At 37.1% G+C, this 21996-nt stretch overlaps 1 protein-coding gene across 1 annotated transcript in view; it reads left to right on the top strand.

The window, feature by feature from the left end:
* The window catches only part of PARG (poly(ADP-ribose) glycohydrolase), a 219830-nt gene that overhangs the window by 11847 nt on the left and 185987 nt on the right, over positions 1 to 21996 (top strand). The window contains exons 5-7 of the mRNA XM_007938616.2: positions 13226 to 13348; positions 13425 to 13508; positions 17646 to 17720. Coding sequence (XP_007936807.1) covers positions 13226 to 13348; positions 13425 to 13508; positions 17646 to 17720 — 282 coding nt within the window. The remainder of the gene's footprint in view (positions 1 to 13225; positions 13349 to 13424; positions 13509 to 17645; positions 17721 to 21996) is intronic.

Raw genomic sequence — 21996 nt, 5'->3', positions numbered from 1 at the left:
AGCCACTCCTCGGAAGGAAGGTTGGGCAATCTACTTCCATAGTGATACTGCCTCGGAAACCCAAGGAGGGGTTGCTATGAGTCAGGTCTGACTTGAGGGCAAATAACAACAACAATAACATGGATAGATGATCCAAAACCCATTAAATGGGGGAAGACATAGTCTCTAACAAATGGTTCTGGCCAAAATGGACTTCCACTTGCAGAAAAATGAAACATGATCCATACCTCACACCATATACAAAAACTAACTCAGCATGGATTAAACATCTAACTATAAAAGCTAAAACTGTAAGATGCAATAATGGGTCTCTCTTTGTCCAGAGCAAAGAAGAATGAAGAAAACAAAAGACACATGGAATCAATTAGTCCAAGGGACTGGTATACCATGTGATCCTCAGCCTATATGACTATGAGACCAGAAGAACTAGATGGTGCCCAGCTACCATGGCCAACCACTCAGAGAGGGATCTATGTAGGAGATACTGGGTAGAGTAGGAGAACAATGTGGAACAAAACTCAAAATCATTTAAAAAAAGAAAAAAAAAAAAGGGACCGGGTTTGCTGGTCTGATAGAGCCTGGTGGGAGCACTGAGATCTATGATCCCTAGCTGCCCTTCAGGTCTGGAATTGAACCCACACCTATGGCTTCCACCCAAACAAAAGACAGGCATATGAGGTGAACATTTACACTAGGTCAATAACACTCCTTGGAGAGAACAATTATGGGAGAATAGAAGGGCTGTGTGCACAGGGAGACAGCTCGGGGCAGGAGTACATGGAGGGAAGGACACATGGAAGAGGTTACTATCAGGAGGAAGTGGAAGGGGAGCTGTTGGATTGGGGTAAATTGTAGTGAATATCATGAGACAGTGTATGTGAACTGCTGTATGGAAAGTGAATTTGCTCTGTAAACTTTCACCCAAATCACCATAGAAAAAAAACTTCCCCCCCAAAAAATCCATCTCATATTAAGTAGTCTCTGTATTAGATTACATAGGGACTACTAAAAAACTACCACATAATCCCTGTTATCATACAGCTTTAAGTGTGATTAAGTATTTTGAAGTTTAGAATTCTTTTCATGTTTAGAGCTGGGATAGATACTGAGCAGGGTTGAATTGACCTCCAAAAGATGAGCAGAAATGTTTGAGGGAATTTCAGACAGATATGTAGGCCTTATACAAAAAGGGTGTGTGGATGAAAAGTATTTGTTTTAGAAATGGAAAATAGTGGTTTTGCTAGAGCTTAGAATTTGGATGGAGAATGCTGGGAAAGAAGATTTGGAAAGTGGTTTGGGTCAGGTCATGGAGGACTTCAATTACCAGGAGCTGGACTTAAGTCTGTAGGTATTGGAGATCATTGGAATGTTTGTACAATCAGTAGTTGTGCAAGGTGAAACAGACACCTATACCAAAAATCAAGTCCATTGCCATGGAGTTGATTCTGACTTACAGCCACCCTATAAGACAGAATAGAAATGCCCTGTAGGGTTTCCAAGGCTGTCAGTCTTATAGGAGCAGACTGCCTCATCTTTCTCCTGCAGAGCAGCTGGTTGGGATTTCAAGTCCACCAGACAGCTATATACAAGAAGAATTGAAGTGAGGATACATTGGTAGTAGTGAGAAGTAATATAAAACCTTGGATCAGAGATACTAACCAAAAAACCCAAAACCAAACTCACTGCCATCAAGTTGATTCCAACTCACAGTGACCCCCTTTGGGTTTCCAAGGTGGTAAATCTTTATAGAGGTAGATTGCACAGTTTTCCTTTTGTGGAGTGGCTGGTGGGTTTGAACCATAAACCTTCTGGTTAGCTGTCAAATGTCTTAGGCGCCATGCCACCAGAGCTCTTAAATAAGGATACACACACACACACACACATACACAGAACCATCAAGTTGATTCTGATTCAAAGTGACCCCCACTGGGTTTCAAAGGTGGTAAATCTTTATGGGTACTTTGCCCCAACTTGCTTCAGTGGAGTAGTTTGTGGGTTTGAACTGCCATCCTTCTGGTTAGCAGTCAAATACTTGAGGTACTGCGCCACCAGAGTCCTTAAGCAGAGATAGTAGTTATCAAATTGTGCTGCATGTAAGTTGGAAGTGCTTCAGGGGTTCTTTCAAAGTTGAACTTAAATTTTTTTTTAAATTATATTTTTAACTTTGAAAAACCTGTGATAAAAGAACTAAGAAACACTCAAATTTGAAAATTCTTAATACCCTATTTTAACATACGAGATACCAGCAGGATTTGACAGATGAACTCATTTTTGTGCCAACCATAAGACTCAAGGTTCTCTTGCCCACTGCTCTTTAACTGAAGATTATTCTCAAACATCAAAATAACAGTTAAAAATTGGTTATCATTGTAACTTTTTAGTTATGTGCATCAGGAATTTCTTAATAACGTGTAAAAGATAGATATAAATTTAATGGTAAGTTGACATAATCTTTAGCTGTCATCTGTAACTCCCAATCTCAAGTTTTATATTTGTTAAAACAGCTTCGTTGTCATTTATTGATGTTAGAGTAATTAAGTTACTGTAAAGCCATTTTTATAAAAATAACTTTTATCTGACTTAAATATAATGATTTCATGCCAGATTATTTTAGTGTTCTACAATTTAAAAAAGTTTGAAAATCACTGAGATAGGGTCTATAATTTCTGTGGGATAAAAAAAGGAAAATAGATGATTGCATTGCTTTGAAGTAAAGCTGATAGGTGAATTGTTAAATACAGAGAATAAGGGAAAAGTAAGAGTTATAATGTCTGTAAAATTAAGTTTGTTAGGTTGGATGTCTGAGAATGTGTTAACAGTGAAGATTGGAGAAAAATTGCTTGGGAGAGTTAAGTAATATTTTAATTTTTTCCTCTTCTCTGCCCTACCTCCCACAAAGAAAACCCAGAGTATACTATTCCATCATTATTTAATCTCTGAAATTAATTACTGTCTGCTTACTTGTTTCATATAATACGCATTTTTTAAATCTTTTAAAAATATCTTTCATTACAAAATTTTTGTGAAAAAAAAAAAGGAACTATTTTGTAGAAGTGTCTATTCAGAAAATCTAAGTCTCTCTCAGTCTCATTCCCAGAGTTTAACAATTTGGTGTATTTTCTTCTAGAGTTTTTTTTTTCTTTTTTCCCTGCTGAGTGTGGTAATATGATATATGTATAATTAGCAGTTATTACTGATACTTCTAAGATGCCATATGGGTAAGCACAGATACTTGGTTACAGACATTGGAGTAACAGAATGAAGGTTTTATTTTAGAAACATAAGGTAGTAGGTGGCATAGTGCCTAAAGCATTTGCCTGCTAACCAGAAGGCTGGTAGTTCAAACCCACCAGCCACTCTTCAGGAGGACTGGATAATCTGCTTCTGTAGAGATACTGCCTCAGAAACCTGAGGAGGGGTCGCTGTGAGTCAGGTGGCAGTGAGTTGGGATTTTTGGTATGAAATTGAATGGCCATGACATTTAGTGCTTGATTATATATAAATAATACCTTCCTCACCCCCTATATAAACCATCTTCTTTTTTTTTTAATTTATTGTGATTTTGGTGAAATTTTACAAAGCAAATTTACTTTCCATACAGCAGTTCATACACATTTTGTCTCATGACATTGACTGCAATTTCCAAATGTGTAACAGCTCTCTTCCCACTTGTCCCTCATAGCTACCTCTTCCCTGTGTCCTTCCCTCCCATATACTCTTACCCCTCAAGCTGTCTCCCTGTGCATACACTGTCATATAGGCTGAGGATCAGCCCCTTGGACTAGCTGTTTCCATGTGTCTTTGGTTTTCTTCATTCTTCTTTGTTCTGGACAAGAAGAGACCCATGGTTGCATCTAGATGGCTGCTTGCAAGCTTTTAAGATCTGAGTCATTACTCACAAAAGTAGGATGTAGAACAAAGTTTTTGTGTAGTATGTTATGCCAGGTGAGCTTGATGACCCGTGTGACCATGGTCCTGAGCCCACAGGTCCAACTACTTGCTCCCTCTGGGTAGCTGGCTGTAGCCAAGAAGTGACTTCAGCCTTGTCCCCTGTCAGCTCTACTGCATACCTGGATAGTCTTACAGAACATACAAAAACACTTGTAGAAGCATTGTCTGCCAACCCTATACATGGTCATGGACACACTCCCCCTGCAGAGATACACCTAATCGTTCAGCCTGTTCACTCTTCTAGCCACCCATATCAATGTTTGTCATCACTGACAACACACTACTGTATGTGCAAAAGGGTTCATCTCTGTTGTCTGTAGCTCTCATGCACCTCTCTGTCTTCGTCTTTCTCAGTGCCACTATATTGATCACTCACATTTGGTACATTGCCCTTCCCTTCAGCCAAATCAATACTTGTCTCTACCTACCTAGTGAGTGAGGAGCTCTGGTAGCATAGTGCCTAAGGCACTTGACTGCTAACCAGAAGGCTGGTGGTTAAACCCACCAGCCACTCCTCAGAAGGAAGGTTGGGCAATCTGCTTCCGTAGTGATACCGCCTTGGAAACCCAAAGAGGGGTCGCTGTGAGTCATGTCTGACTCGATGGCACATAACAACAACAACCTAGCAAGTGTTCTCCCTTCCCCTCCCACCCCTGGTAAACAACAAAGAAAGTTTTCTTCTATATATAAACCTTTCCTTGACTTTTTATAATAGCAGACTAATAAAATATTTGTCCTTCTGTGATTGACTTATTTCATTCAGCATAATGTCCTCTTAAGTTCATCCACGTTATGCGATGTTTTGCAGATTCTACATTATTCTTTAGGTTGCATAGCATTCCATTGTGTGTATGTACCATAGTTTGGTTATCCATTCTTCTGTTGATGGGTACCTAGGTGGTTTCTATCTTTTTGCTGTTGTAAATAGTGCTGTGATGAACATGGGTGTGCATATGTCTTCTTGTCCTGGTTCTCATTTCTTTAGGATATATACCTAGTAAAGGAATGGCTAGGTCAAATGGTATTTCTAATTCCAACTTTTTAAGGAATCACCATATTGCTTTCCACAGTGGTTGTATCATTTCACAGTCCCATCTGTAATGTATGAGAGTCCCAGTCGTTCTATAGCCTTGTCAGCATTTGTTATTTTCTGTCTTAATGTACCTTTGCTATTAGTGCTGGGGCAGGATGGTATCTCATTGTTTTGATTTGCATCTCTCTCATGGCTAATGATCAGGATCATTTCCTCATGTGTTTACTGGCCACCTGAATATCCTCTTTGGTGAAGTATCTATTCATGTCTTCTGCCCATTTTTGAATTGGATTATGTATCTTTTTGTTGTTGAGGTAGTAGAGTTTTCTGTAAGTTTTGGAGATAAGTCCCTTGTCAGATATGTCATTGCCAAATATTTTTTCCCAATCTGTAGGTTCTGTTTTTACTCTTGGAGAAGTCTTTGGAAGCATATAACAATTTAATTTTTTAGAAGGTCCCATTCATCTAATTTCTCTTCTGCTGCTTGTGCATTTTGAGTTTTGCTTGGTAGTTATCTATGCCATATATAACACTCAAAAAACTCACTGCTGTCAAATTTGCCCCTATTTTTCCTTGAGGAACTTTATAGTTTTAGGTTTCACATTTAAGGCTTTGATCCATCAGCAAATAGGGATAGTTTGACTTCTTCCTTACCAATTTGGATGGCTTTGATTTCCCTTTCTTGCCTTATCGCCTTGGCTAGGACTTCCAATACAGTGTTGAATAGAAGTGGTGATAGAGATCATCCTTGTCTAGTTCCTGTTGAACAGGGACATGATTTCAGTCTGTCTCCATTGAGAATAATGTTGGCTGTTGGTTTTGCATGTTGGTGTTATGTGCCGTCGAGTTGGACCCAACTCGTAATGACTCCTCCTTAGGTTTCTGAGGCAGTATCACTATGGAAGTGATGCCCTTTATTATGTTGAGGAATGTCCCTTCTATTTCTGTTTCTATTCCTGAGAATTTTAATCAGGAATGGATGCTGGATTTTATCAAATGCCTTTTCTGCATCAATTCTGAACCATATGATCATGTGGTTCTTTTCCTTTGTTTTATTTATGTGATAGACGATGTTGATTGTTTTTCTAATGTTGAACTATCCTTGCATACCTGATATGAAACCCACTTTGTTACAGCGTATTATTTTTTTTATATGTTGTTAGAGTCTGTAGGCTAGGATTTTGTTGAAGATGTTTGCATCTGTGTTCATGAGGGATATTGGTCTATAGTTTTCATTTGGAGTGATGTCTTTGCCTGATTTTGGTATCAAGGTTATACTTGTGTCATGAAATGAATTTGAGAGTTTTCCATTCTATTCTATGTTCTGGATAGTTTGAGTAGGATTGGTGTCAGTTCTTCTCTGAACGTTTGGTGGAATTCTTCGGTGAAACCATCTGGGCCAGGTCTTTTTTGTTGCTGTTGTTGGTAATTTTTTCATATCTTGTTCAATTTCTTCTTTTGTTATGAGTCTGTTAACTTTTGCAACTAAGTCTGTGTTAGTTTAGGTAAATAGTGTGTTTCTGGAAATCTGTCCATTTCTCTAGATTTTCATATTTGTTGGAATACAGTGCTTCATAATATCCTGATATTATCCTTTTTATCTCAGTTGGCTCTGTTGTGATGTCACCCAATTTATTTCTTATTCATGTTATTTGTATTCTCTCCTTTTCCTTTGTTAAATGTGCTAGTGGATTGCCAATTTTATTAATTTTTTCAAAAAACCAACTTCTCGTGTTGCTGATTTTTTCTGTTGTCTGTTTTCTGTTTCATTGATTTCTGCTCGAATCTTTATTTCCTTTCTTCTGGTGACTATAGGCTTTTTTTGTTGCTCTTTTTCTAATTGTTGGAGCTGCTGGATTAAGGTGTTGATTAGTCTCTTTCTTCTTTTTTGACATGTGCATTTATTGTTATAAATTGGCTTCTGATTACTGCTTTTGCTGTGTCCCAAGGATTTTAGTATATTGTGTTTTCATTCTCATTGGATTCAAGCAATTTTTTAATTTCATTTTTTTATTTCTTCTATTACCCAGTCATTTTTAAGGAGGGTAGTGTTCGTTTTCCATGTGTTTACTTTTTTTCCACTGATCATCCTATTGTTGAATTCTGATTTTATAGTATTATTATCTGAGAAGATCCTTTGCATTATTTCAATGTTTTTAAATTTATTAGCACTAGCTTTATGGACTAACATAGATAATGTTCCATGTGCACTGGAGAAGAATATATATTGTGCTGTTGTTGGGTGAAGTGCTCTGTAGATGTCTTTAAGTTCAAGTTGATGAATTGTATTGTTTAGTTCTATGTCTTTCTTGAGTTTCTTTGCAGTTGTTCTTTCTGTCATCGGAAGTGGTGTGTTAAAGTCTCCTACTATGACCATGGAGTCAACTATTAGTCTCTTCTATTCTGTTAAAGTATGATTTATATATTTTGGGGTTCTATATTGGGTCTACAGATTTTTATTATGGTTATGTCCTCTTGTTCAGTTGATCCTTTAATCATTTATAATGTACTTCCTTTTCTCTTACAGTGGTTTTTGTCTTAAAGTCAATTTTATCAGATATTAATATTGCCACTTCTGCTCTTTTTGGTTGCCATTTGCCTGCTACACCCTTTTCCAACCTTTGATTTTTAGTTTATTTTTGTCTTTGTCTTTAAGGTGTATCACTTGGAGACAGCATACTGATGGGTTATATTTTCTTATCTGGTCTGCAACTCTCCTTTTCTTGAGTGGTACATTCAATCCATTTACATTTAGTGTAATTATTGACAAGTATAACTTTGTTGCTGTTATTTTGTTATGTTTTTTTCTGTGGTGCTGCTGAGTTCTTTGTTCCATAATTTTCTGTGCTGAGCTTGTTTTATGAGTCTTATTAGCATTTCTTTCATTGCTGCTGTTTTAGTATTTGCTAAATATTTGTGCTTGTCCTCTTTTTTTATTGTGATGTGAAGGTTTATCATTTTTCTTTGTGGTACCATGTGATTTATAATTTTCTCCCCAAGTTTAGAGCATTCCATTCTATCTTGCAATTATCTTGAGTTCCTCACCATTTAGAAGTTCTGTAACTACACTGTTTTTTCCCTCTTTTTATTTATAGTTGTCCTTGTTTGCCAATTGATGTTTCTGGTTCCCTGTTTATGATCTTGTAAGCTTATTTTACTTTGGATTCTTCCATAACTGGGTAGATTTCTGGGTTATGTCATTGTGTGTTAATGGTCGGTTGTTGTTTACTATTTTTGGTTCTCTGTCCAAAGGACTCCTTTAGTATCTCTTGTAAGGTTGGTCTGGTTTTAACAAATTCCTTTAATTTCTGTTTATTTTTAAATCTCTAATTTCACCATCATATTTGAGGGACAGTTCTGCTGGGTATTTAATTCTTAGTTGGATATTTTTCTCTTTCGGGGTTTTATATATACAATCCCATTGCCTTCTTACATTCATGGTTTTTGCTGAGAAATCAGGGTTTAGTCTTATTGGTTGCCCTTTATAGGTAACTTTTCATTTTTCCCATCCTGCTTTCAGTATTCTTTCTTTGTCTTTGGTTTTGGTGAGTTTGATGATGATATGTCTTGGTGATTTTCTTTTGAAGTCTATCCTATTTGGGGTTCGTTGGACTTCCTGAATGGATATATTCTCCTCTTTCATCATATCAGGGAAATTTTCTTCGACAAAATCTTCCACTATTTTCTCTGTCATTTTATTTTTCTTTTCCTGTTCTGGAATTCCGATTACACATAGGTTGTTCCTTTTGATAGAATCCCATCTGAATCCTAGGGTTTCTTCATTCTGTTTTGATTTTTTGTCTTTTTTTGGGGAAGGGAATGTTTCGCAGTAATCCAAGGCAGAGGCCACACAGACATGAATTACTGTGGAGAGGTCTGTGTCTGCTCCAGACCCTGTGACAAATCAAGGAGGAAAATGACTTCCAACCCAAGTATTTACCCAGGAATCCAGGAGTGGAAGTCAATCCAAGCCAGCTTGGCAAAAAGCAGGAGACAAGAGTGACCAAGTCTTTTCAATCCAGAAAACGAGAGCAGCCTCTCCCTTCCCTTCTCTAATCCCATTATTTGGGTACACTGGAGCATACCAGATAGATCATGTTTTTGAGAAAGTTCCAACATTGTTAAATAATAATTATTATATTTTTGTGATATAAAATATGGCACAGTCAAGCAAAAAGCTCTCTTTCTAGCCAGGGTCCATATACTTTTATGTTCCATTTCTCAATACTTTTTCCACAGAGGGTGCGACTTAACCAGTCTGAACTTTCAGAGTTTATTGGTTCATAATCTTAGCTTAATCTTTATTCATTTCTACATTTCTTCATTTATTTATTTATATTGTGATTTGGGTGGAGATTTACAGAGCAAATTCACTTTCCATACAGCAGTGCACATACACTTTGATACACTTTGTCTCATGGCATCGACCACAATTTACCCCAATGCAACAGCTCCCCTCCCACTTCCTCCACATAGTTACGTCTTCCCAGTGTCCATCTCTCCATGCACTTCTGCCCCCTGAGCTGTCTCCCTGTGCATAAGCAGCCTTCTTTCTCCCATGATTCTTCTCTCCAAGGAGTATATCTACCTCAGGTAAATGTTCAATTCATGTGCCTGTCTTTTGTTTGGCTGGAAACCACAGGTGTGGGTTCAATTCCAGATCTGAAGGGCAGCTAGGGGCCATAGTTTCAGTGGTTCCACCAGGCTCTATCAGACCAGCAAACCTGGTCCCCTTGATTTTTTTTCTGATTGATCCCTTTCCAAGGAAGTATTGAGGTGTTTGTCTTCAGTCTCACTGATTTGATTCTATTCATTTGCCCTTTCAATATGTTACCTGTTTTCTGAAAATTTAGTATTAATCTTTTGGATTTTTATTTGTATTTTTTATATCATTTCTAATTTTTCATTTATTTTGTCATTTTGTTCTTAACGTTTTCTCCTGAAATTGATGTAAGATTTTGTCTGTGTTTTCCTCAGTTTTTCAATGTTTTCCTTGATTTGTCTCTAAATTCATTGAAGGTACCTAAATATGATTCTTTTGAATTCCTTATCAGTGAGTTTTAGTGCTGCTTCTTCCTCAAGAATGTGTTCTGGGTATTTATCCTGCTCCCTCGTTTCTACTGCTTTATCTTTCTTTCTTGTGTGGGCTATGATGGTCTCTTGTCTCCAAGACATTGTGATGTTGTTGTTTTTATATTTAGTTGGTGATTGTATGTTGGAGTGATTCACCTGAGATTTTCATTTTCTTTGTTTTGTTTGGATGTATCTGAGTAGCCGGGTAGTGTGTTCCTCTGTTCTCTAGTTGGCATCACCTATGCACTTACCACCTATCTCCCGGTGGATATAATAGAGAATGAGAGTGGCTGCACAGATCCCTGTTTACTGTTTGTAATAGCAGTTGAGGGTGAGTCAGGCTTGCATTTGTGGTTGCGCACCACTGACCAGTTGGTACAAAAGGCAGTGGTGGCCCCTCAGTAAGCGGGGCTGCTGGAGGTGCGGGCATGGCTGAGTTGTACAGGCACAGTTTCTGTCTCCCACTCAATTAGACCAAAACAAAAATCCAAAAACCACCAAAAAAGTAGAAGCAAGAGGGCAAAAAACTCACACCTCACAAACACAGAGGAACAATCACCAATAGAGAAAAAAAAAAAGGAAAGGCAGTAATGAGAGAATAGAAAAACAGACCCCCCCACACACATACAGTCTCTGGGAAGGGGAGGAATAAGAGAAGAGAGGTAAAATAAGAGAATAATGAAGAAGAAAAGGAGAAAAATTGCAAAAAGAAAAACAAGCGATGGAAAGAACCACAAAAAAAAAAAAAATGGGAACCAGGAAAAGGGAAAAGAGAAAAAGTCAAACACTAGATCCTGGAAATATAGACTAAAAGTAAAAAGAAACTGGAAAAAAAAAAAAAAAAAAAAAGAATCTCGGGGGTGGGGCATGGAGCAGGGTACCCAGGCTTCATCAGAGCACACAGACTTGGATGGAATCCCTGCTGGCCCAGAAGGTGAGTGGTGGTGAGATGTGGTGGCATCTCTGTTCACCAAGGGGGTGTGGGTATAAGAGTAACAAGGGGAATATCACACCTCTTCAGTCCTCAGTCTGGTTTGTCCATGCTGTCCCCGGCAAGTGGAGCCCACTCTTATGTCCCTGGAACCTGAGAGAACGCTGTCATTTTGTTTTAAATATCCAAAATGGTTGAACAGCTTGCAAACATTAAAAATGGCTGCACCTTCTGGACAGCCAAAAGTCCACAATTCAGTCCATGTCCCTCTTTGCTATTTCCCTTTTTATTTATCGCCACCAGTGTACTCCATACAGTCCCCTGTGAGCAGGGCCAACCTCTAGGTCAATCCCTAGGTCCTAAGACCACCCAGAAACATCCAAACCATCCATGCCATCAGGATTGCTGATAGTCCACAGCTCCACCCGTGTCCCTTCTTCACTGTCTTCATGCAGGTTCTTCTACTAGTTGGAGTTTAGTCAACTTCTGTATCCTTCCTTTCAAAACTCAGGGCTCCAGGACTATCTTCTGTATCTATGTTAGTTGGTTCCTCTTTTCTTTGTTGAAGAGTATCTGTGTAGTTCGTCTGCCTATTCCACCATCTTACCGGATATAAATATCTTCTTACATATGTGTTCCCTGTGTGAAGCTTGACTGGTGCCTTAGATTACGTGGAACATTTTCACAAAATCACCTTTGGGACCTCCTTATGAAGGTGGAAATACTTGATGATTCTGCCACATTTTACTTGACCATTCTTTCTTCCTTGGAACAGCCTCTCATCCATTATCATCCATGACATCAAATAATTCTGTGGTGTTTCTTTTAGAGTCAATTTTTATGTTTCTTTTAGAGTCTTCTAGTTAGTGTTGTTAGAATTCTTCAAGGGGTTTCTATAGGTCCTCCTTTCTTTTCAGTCTCTCTGGGTGGCCTCATCCACACTTCTGACTCTAATGGTCACTTTTATGTAGATAACTTACATATTTATTTCTCTTAAGTTGCAGACCTTTTTATGAAATTGCCTGTTTTATGTAAGCTGTTCCCCTTTTGAGGAACAGTTTTTCTTTCTTCCTTTTTCTAGTTAATTTCTTTGTATCCTTTGGAGCTCAGCTCAATTACCACTTCCTGAAGGAAACCTTCCCTATTATTCTTTTTAGGTGCCTTCAAGTCGACTCCGACTTATAGTGACACTGTATATAACAGAACAAAACACTGCCCAGTCCTTCATGAGCCTCACAGTCCTTGCTTACTAAGCCCAGTATTGCAGCCAATGTGTCAGTCCATCTCATTGAAGGCCTTCCTCCTTTTTATAGCCCCTCCACTTTACCAAGCATGATACCGTCTCCAGGGAATGGTCCCTTCTGACAGCATATCCACAATAGGTGAGACGAAGTCTGGCCATTCTTGCTTCCAAGGCGCATTCCAGCTGTACTTCTCGATACAAAGTTAATACAGTTATTTTTCTCAAGAAGTTTAGAGGCTAGTTGGGGAATGAAAAACAAGTGTGCTGTAATGTGCTAAGGATTTAATAAGAGAGTAAAAAATTGCATATAAAAAGTTTCTGAAAGCTTTGCAGAGGAAATGAAAATTGAACTGAGCTGTGAAGGTCAGAATCCCTTTTAACCAGATAAAGAGATAATGAGGAGGTGGTAATTAATAGAACTGGTATTGAAAAGAGAAACAATAATATATACAAAGACATGTAGGTGTAGAAGTGAATTTACTATGTTTTAAAAATTATAAGTCTGCTGGCTTGTCTAGAGTAAATAGTGTTTGTGTAAGTGAGTATGCTAAAAAAGTGGGAATATCGTTTGAAATCATTATGGAATTGTGGAATTGTACATAGTGTTAGAGGGAGCCATTAAAGAATTAGAAACCTGGGAGTACTTTAGAAAGTTAATGTTCCCAAGCAGGGAGAAGGGTTTTGTAGGGGATAAATGGGAGTACTTGGAGTTAGGGGGAGGGATAAGAGGTTATTGGCAGTAATTCAGGCAAGGATTGATGTGGGCCTTGGGCCTAGGTGGGATGGAGATATGATGCAGAGATGTCAGTGATTTAGGAACTGATTAAATGGAGGCAAGAGATAGAACAGCTTGAAGAGGACTTCGGAGATTTCTTGCGCAGGAGTTGGTCTCTACTATATAGCATTTATATTGACTGCTTTCTTTAGATAGTTTCATAAAAGATATTCCTAGTTTTTATGCACTTAAAATTTTCTTCTTTATTCTCTGTTTTAGGTGGATCTTCTGCGAGCAGGGGAAGTTCCTAAACCTTTTCCAACACATTATAAAGATTTGTGGGACAACAAGCATGTTAAAATGCCTTGTTCAGAACAAAACTTGTACCCTGTGGAAGATGAGGTGAGAACAAAACTGATTCTCATTTAGTCTCTAAGAGATGGTTTGGGTCCTCACATTTTTTTCTTTATCCTAAAAGAATGGTGAGCGAACTGCCGGGAGCCGATGGGAGCTCATTCAGACTTCACTTCTCAACAAATTCACACGGCCCCAAAACCTGAAGGTATGTTATTTTTGCCATGCTTGTCTCTTACATGTAGTTCCTATAGATGAGCCCTGTGTCTCCTCCCTCAAAGACATTCTTGCTCTTAACAGACTCAGATAACAGCACTGTTTATATTCAAAGTGTTTGGCTTCTGGAGGAACTCTCCTTAGAGACATTCTTGGTTTCTGCTCCATCACAAGGAAATGAGTAAAAGAACTGAAGAGTTGTAAATGACTTGCCTGGAGCCATGGAGAATAATTCTGAGAACTGGCAATAAGACTTCAGTTTTTGATTCCCCATCCAATTTCCTTCAGTCCAAGCTTTGCTTTTATTTTTGTTTGAAAATTGTCATGTTGCTGAAATGCCTTTAAATGTAAGTCAGGAGAGAATTATGACTTCAGCAATATTTGCCCAAAGGGAAGCTGACTTTCCTAATGATTAAAGTATACAGTAGGCATTCTGTTTTTTATTGGTCTCAATTTAGCTTCTAGCAATTTAATAATTTATTAATTTTTTGGTAATTATTTATTTTTTAAATACTTCATGAGACTGTAAGGGCAAGCATTAGATTGCTTTTCTAATATCTAAAATATGAATGAACACTTTTTCTTTGTGGCACCATAGCCATAAATTTTCAAACTTTTTTTGAATATAAACAGTAAAAGAATTTTCCATACTTAAGTGAAAATGGGAATCATTTTCTTTGAGAGTCTTGATTGTATAGTGTCTTGGGTTTTGTAGTGTTTTCCACCTATACTTACACCTTTCTGTATCTTCATTTTTGTTTGTTTACATGAAAAACATTGATATATTGTACCATGTTTTATTCCCTAGCAAAAGTACTTCTCACCTTGTAATAGTTCTTTAAATGGAGAAAACAATTCTCAAGGTCTGTCGGGGTTTACTTATTTTTAGTACGTTAATTATCTGTATACAAGCATAAAACTAAATACAAGCTCCTTCTGCTTATAGTGCTTATACAGCTGTCTTGTTTTGATATTTTCAGTTTTAAGCATGATGAACTGACATTTGATTTGTGTTCATTGTCACAGGGAGCATAGTTTTTGCTCAATATTCCTTTTTTTTTGCGGTAGAAGTTCTTTTTAACAGTTCAAATCTCAAGGTAGTGTCCTGAGAATTTTTAAAAAAATAATACAAAGAAAAAATTGTTTGTACTTATCACTTTTGTTGCTAATCATATGTAAGATATGATCTATATGTAGTACATCAGCTAACAAATAAATAGGATACTGTCCGCTTTGATCCAGCTCTTTAGAATTTGATGTACTTATGTATTGTTGTTGTGTGCTGTTGATTCTGACTCATGGTGACCTTACATGACAGAGTAGAACTGCTTCAAAAGGTTTCCTGGGCTGTAATCTTTATGGGAGCAAATCACCTGGTCTTTTCTCCCACAGAGTTGCTGGTGGGTTTGTACCTCTGACCTTTTGGTTAGCAGTTGAACACTCAACCATTGCACCACCAGAGTTCCTTGACATACTTGTACTGTATTATATATTATGATAGCTTAGTATTTTCACCATTTTTATCTATTTTAAGTACCTGTTCTTTATTCCTACAGTGCATTGTCTTTTACCCTTTGTTTTCTAAAACCACAGTTATAAACTCACAAATCCAAAAGCAGGCCACCTTAAAATACTACCCAGACTTTGAGAAGCACTGTCTTAGGGTCTTTATGGCCTTATAAACAGCATTTACTTAAAAAAAAAATTTTATGTTTTTTTCTTAAAGCATAAACGAATAATCATATTTTTCTAAATTCTATAGTTAGCTTACCTCTTTGAGCTATTCCTTAAAACCCCATAATTAATTTCAGAAGGGGTAATTGCTTTAATCTGAATTTCTCTTTATGGTTTATTTTATGGTAGATTCAACAGAAGAGAGTAATCCATCTAGATTTTCTTCTTTTTTTTTCTGCTTATGGTAATTGTTTCCTTTGCTGAGAGAGGGAGTGGGAAACCTTAAATCTCTCTTACTGAATATAATGGCATTTTTGCTGTTTATATTCCATATGGTATTAGATAAAGAGGGGGTTAGACCCCTTCAAAATTTAAGGAGAAAACAGTGTCCTCAAAGTTGATTTAAACAGTAATATTTCTATAAATGATATGTCTTAATTTGTATAGAATGGACTTATTTGTGCTTTAATCAATTGTGCTTATGATTTATGAACTGAAAGAAGACTCCTCAGTGTTTCTAATGACAGGAGACTGCACGGTAGGCTACTTTGAGACTTGAAGACTGATATAAAAATAAATACTAGTTAGGAGTTAATGATAATTATAAAACCCCATTAAAGAACTAGAGTTCAAATTCTATTTAAAATGTTTTTCCTTGTAAACTTTGACAAGGAAATTTCCTTTGGAAATGTATATACAATTTGATGAGTTTTGACTGTCGCATACATCTGTGAAACCCACTAAAGATTCCTCTTGTCACTTTATAGTCCATCATCCCTTTTTCTGTACTGGCCCCAGGCAACTATGGATCTGCATTTTTTTACTGTATTAGTTTTGACATAGTATGTATGCTATTGTATCTGGCTTCTTTCACTCAGAATGAAGATATACCCCATGTTGAGTATATAAGTAGTTCATTCCTTTTTATTGCTGAGTAGTAAATTCAAGTGCATGCATTGTTTATCCATTTGCCTGTTAATGGACATTGCTGTTTAATATTTTATGTGAAGTCCTCAGATCAGACACCAGGGATTAGGAAAAATTACTTAATATCTTTTGGTTCTTAATGGAAACTTCTACTGTATGCTTGTGAGAAAAAAATAAAAGCTTTTTCTTGGGGTGTTATTTTATGGTTGATAGTTTTTCTTTTCCTTTCTGAAAGAATTTGAATAGTCTCTAATTCCAAGTAATTAATACACATTTTGGTAGAATTTTTTCTTAAAAAAAAGAACCTAGATGCTTGGTGATTATTTTTATGGAATGTAGTGTTTGTCAGGAAGATCTTTGGAAGAATATTAGTTTTTAAAAACATTATCAATGATAAGGAAGTTTGGAAGGCTTATAGTAATATTCTAACAGTGATTTTCAGACTTGTTTATGACTTCAGTAAAAAAATATTCAAGTGTGCATTGCTAGTAAAAATAGTTGTTGGTAAATTCTCCATGTTTGTTATTTTATTAATATAATATGTAAGATAAGAAGTATTATCAAAGTAGAAATTAAAAAGGGTGAGATCAAATGTAATGATAAATAATAGCGCTCTCTGCACAGCTAATCGTTTGTCTTAAGCTTATTACCTCACTCTGGAAACCAAGTCTGTATTACTGCTTGTTCAAATGAAACACCAGTAGATGGCACACTATTTTGACTTTTCTCTTCTACATAAATAGTAATGGATGTGAACTGCTGATGGATAATGACTGTTTCTATGTAGCTGATAACAATAGCTGGGGAGCTCTGGTAGCATAGTGCTTAAGGCACTTGACTGCTAATCAGAAGGCTGGCAGTTCAAACCCACCAGCCACTGCTCGGAAGGAAGATGGAGCAATCTACTTCCGTAGTGATACTGACTGCCTCGGAAACTGAAGGAGGGGTCGCTGTGAGTCGAGTCTGACTCGATGGCACATAACAACAACAACAGCAACAATAGCTGATAATAAAACAGCAAAACTGACCCATTTTATGCCTTAGGGACATGTTTTACAATCTTTCTTTCATTATTGCTCTCTTCCATAGGAGCCTTTTTAAGCATATTTATTCTAATTGTCCCTCCCCCTCCCATGAAATTTTACTACTACAGATGTACTGTATATCTGTATATATAGTATAAGCCTTTGGAGTACGTTGTACTAAGTTTTTTTTTTTAATATCTCACACCAACCAATATTTACCTGCTTGGAGTAATATCATCCTCAGTGAGAACGCATGCTTTAGTACAGTTATAATGTTTTTACACCTATTACTTGACCTTTCTAATTCATTTTTTTTTTTAAAGCAAATAATACATTAATGTGCATTCTACATGTCTGTAACTACTGATATCATGTAGTTAAGTATAGGAGAAAGCTTGTCCACCATTAAGAAATTTACTGGAAGTAGTTCATAAAGGAAAATAGGCTATTCATTATATTTTACTTGGCTGTATCATGAAATTTTACTTATGCTTTTTCCATAGGATGCTATACTGAAATACAATGTGGCATATTCTAAGAAATGGGACTTTACAGCTTTGGTTGATTTCTGGGATAAGGTAAAAGTATACTTATTTCTTTAAGTATGAAAATAATATGACAACTCTGTTAGAAAGATTGGGAAGAAAAATCATAATTCTTTTATTTTTGTGAATTTCTGGTTATTTTATATGCATGTTTTAAGTAGACTTTTGAATTTTGCTTTATTCTTTTATGTGTTTTTGCTATATTTTATACTGTTATCAATGGCTGCATATAATATTCCATAACATGTTCTCACACATCTAGGTTGCATTCAGTTTTTCTCTGATGTATATTATACTGCAGTAATATATTTGTTGTTGTTGAGTGCTGTTGAATTGATTCTGACTGATAGCGACCATGTATGACAGGGTAGACTTGCCCCATAGGTTTCGTAGGCTGTGATCTTTACAAGAGAAAACGCCAAGTCTTTTCTCCCACAGAGCCACTGATCTTAATCATTGTGCCACCACGGCTCCATAGTAGCATCTTTACATATGTGTGTATGTATATTTCTGTATTTGGTGTGTTTTTTTTTAGGTGATTCCCAGGAATTAGATCGCTTGATCAAAGAACTCACAACTTTTATCACTCCAGATATGTTATAAAATCATTTTCCACAGGGTATTGTGGCAATTCACTATATTGCCAACAGTGGGTACTTTCATGATGCCTTTAGCAGTATGAGCATCATCTATTTTGAAAAAATGGCAATATATCTTTTTTTTTTTTTACATTTTATCTTGCAATTCAAGAAACATTCCAAAGAAATGTACAAGGAGGTCTCTTACACTCTTCAGCCATTTTCCCAATTTTGATCACTTTCATAACAATAATACGATATTATAACCAGAACATTGACGTAAGAGTTTATTCAGCTTTCATGTTATATATGTACTCATTTGTGTGTGTAGTTCTATACAATTATATCACATATAAGTGTATCTTGATATAACTATTACAGGTTTCGCCTGCTACCTGAAAGTAGAATATTTCTGTGAATCCTTTCATAAGCCAGTCTGCTGTAAACCAGACAAGCGAGTATCACTAATTTATATGAGAAAAATTTTGAGCATTCCCAGACTCAAAAGCATAACCTATCAAATCATACCAAATAACACATAAAACCTAAAATAATATAATGTGTACGGCTTGGTGACACCACTCTCTCTGTTCAGGGTGAATGTTACTTTGGGATGCATGTTGCCTCTTGAATGGCTTGTTACAAAGCAGATGCTGAACACTAGTTTAACTTTTTGCCTTTTTTTGTAAAAGTGAAAGTCTACTTCGGAATTCTTTTGGTTGGTGAAACCAAAGTAATAAACCAAACCCACTGCCATTGAATCAATTCCAACTCATAGCAACCACTGTTGGGTTTCCAAGGCAGTAAATCTTTACAGAAATAGATTGCCTCATCTTCCTTCTGGAGAGCAGCTGGTAGGTTTGAACCAACAGCCTTCTGGTTAGCAGTCAGATGCCTTAGGTACTGTGCCACCAGAGCTCCTTTTGGTTGGTGAAGCAGGTACTAATAGAGGTATTTTGTAAAAGTGAAATCACATAAAGCGAACTTTTGAAAAGCAGAGAATACCTGTACCACATGGTTCTCTGATGCTACCCTTTAATGCCATACCCACACTCTCCTAACCATTGGCAGCCACTAATCTGTTCTCTAACTCTATAATTTCGTACTTCAAGAATGTTAGAGTATGTCACCTTTCCAAATTGGCTACTGTCACTTAGCATAGTTTCCTTGCGTTCCATTCAAATTGTCACATGCATCAGTGATGTGAGTTGTTCCTTTTTATTGCTGGGTGGTATCCCACAGTTTGTTTAACCATCCACCCATTTCAGGACATTTGCATCTTCCCACGTTTTGGGCTATTACAATTAAAATTGTTATAAACTTAAAAGTTTTTTTGTGAACATAGGCTTTTATTTCTCTGGGATAAATGCCCAAGAATACAATTGCTGACTCATGTGTTAAGTATATTTTTAGTTTTGGAAGAAACTGCCAAACTATTTACCAGATTGGCTGAAAAACATGTCAGTATAATTTTGCTAAGTAAAAAAAAATAAAAGATGCTTTCATGCATAATTCATCTTTTAAAGTTTTTATAATTTGATTCTTCTGTTCACCTCATGTTATTTTTAGTCATCAAATTATTTATGGTTCCTTTGGTAATCCTAAAAACTGTAAGAAATTTTGGAAATGGAAACATTTCAAATTGAGGCTTTACAGTTTGCACAACTTTGATCTCCATGACAGAACTGAATTTTGAACGTGTCCTTTTTGTCCTGTTTCTTTATGTCAGGTCATTTCCCTCTCTGTTATTTTCCCACCTCAGAATTTGTGCAGAGCTCTGGTGGCGTAGTGCCTAAGGCATTTGACTGCTAACCAGAGACTGGCAGTTCAAACCCACCAGCCACTCCTCGGAAGGAAGATTGGACGATCTACTTCCGTAGTGATACTGTCTCAGAAACTCATCGCTATGAGTCGGATACGACTCTACAGCAGTGAGTTTGGTTTGGTTTGGTTATAGTTTATGTATTGATTTTGCATGGTCTTCTCATTAGTTACAGTAACTCTGTGAGATAAATAAAATAATCATTATGAATTCTTTTTCACCAATGAATTAGTTGTAATTTGGAGGTGTAGTTTATTGACCAAGGTGACCTGGTTCATCAGTGGTAGGAGTTATTTCTACAGTCATGCAGTGATGACAAACAAAGGATGACAAACATACGCTTTATTTCCTCTGGGAATAAAGATCTGATTGGACCCTTCCTCCACCTTTCTCTCTTGAAATTCTGTCTCCCTAGGCTCACACTGTGTCTTCCAAAATGAGATGTCACCTTTCTTTGAGTTTCCATGACATGTTTTTTAAAAATTTATCTTTTGGTACTCCCCCTGTTTGCCTTGGTTTATTCTTAAAAAATTGCCATCATCTAGTAGATTAAAAAAGAATTTCTTGAGAGTGGAGAGTAACACACAGCTTTGTGTCTCTCATGGCATCCAATGTTGTTGTTGTTGTTGTTAGGTGCTGTTAAGTCGACTCTGTCTCGTAGGGACCCTGTGTACAACAGAATGAAACACTGTTTGGTCCTGCTGTAGCCTCAGTCCTTACTGTACCTGAGCCTATCATTGAATCTTTGTCAATCCACCTCCTCAAGGGCCTTCCCCTTTTTCACAGACCCTCCACATTACCAAGCATGATATCGTTCTACAATGAGCAGTCCCTTCTGACAACATGACCAAAGTAGGTGAGACAAAGTGTGGCCATTCTTACATCCAAGGGGTATCCAGCTGTACTTCTTCCAGGACAAATTGGTTAGTTCTTACACTTTCAGTGTTCTTTGCCAACACCATCACTCAAAAGCATCAGCACTTCTTTGGTGTTCCTTATAAGCTTTCACATGCTTATGAGGCAATTGAAAATACCATGGCTTGGATTAGCTGCACCTTAGTCTTCAAAGAGACATCGTTGCTCTTCACTACTTTAAAGAGATCTTTTGCAGCAGATTTTCCCAGTGCAGTACATCCTTAGTTTCTTGACTGCTGCTTCCATTAGTGTTAGTTGTGGATCCAAGTAATATGACATCTTTAACAACCTCAGTCTTCTCTCCATTTATGTGATAATGGCACCCAATACTGTCTATAATATACAGAAATTGTTCAGTAAGTATTTATGACCTTGATTTCAACAGGAGATCAGTCAGTCATATTGGTTTCCAGGGTTACCAAGGTCAAGAGAACATTTTCTAGAAGTAATGGTCCAAGTTAATAAATACTATTTTTCTAAGTCCTGTCTCCATTCCTTGCCCACACAGATGATGCATGCATGTATAATATTCTTCTTCTTGGGGAATTTTATTTCTTAATTGTGATTTGGGTGAAAATTTACAGAGCAAATTCACTTTCCATACAGCAGTTCACATATACTTTGTCTCATGACATTGACCACAACTTACCACAATGCAACAACTCCCCTCCCACTTCCTCCTGATAGCTACCTCCTCCCTGTATGCATCCCTCCATGCACTCCGGCCCCCCGAGCTGTCTCCCGATACATAAGCAGCTCTTCTTTCTCCCATGATTGTTCTCTCCAAGGATGTATCTATCTGAGGTAAATGTTCAACTCGTATAACTATCCTTTGCTTGGCTGGAAGCCACAGATGTGGGTTGAATTCCAGACCTGAAGGGCAGCTAGGGGCCATAGTCTCAGTGGTTCCACCAGGCTCCATTGGACCAGCAAACCTGGTCCCCCCCCCCTTTTTTTTTCTCCAAATGATTTTGAGTTTTGTTCCACATTGTTC

This window comes from Orycteropus afer, unplaced genomic scaffold (assembly GCF_000298275.1).
Source record: "Orycteropus afer afer isolate SDZICR_OR568_19922 unplaced genomic scaffold, OryAfe1.0 scaffold00052, whole genome shotgun sequence".
NCBI lineage: Eukaryota > Metazoa > Chordata > Mammalia > Tubulidentata > Orycteropodidae > Orycteropus > Orycteropus afer.
The sequence above is the reverse complement of the archived record's forward strand: the minus strand, read 5'-3'. Positions and strand labels throughout refer to the sequence as shown.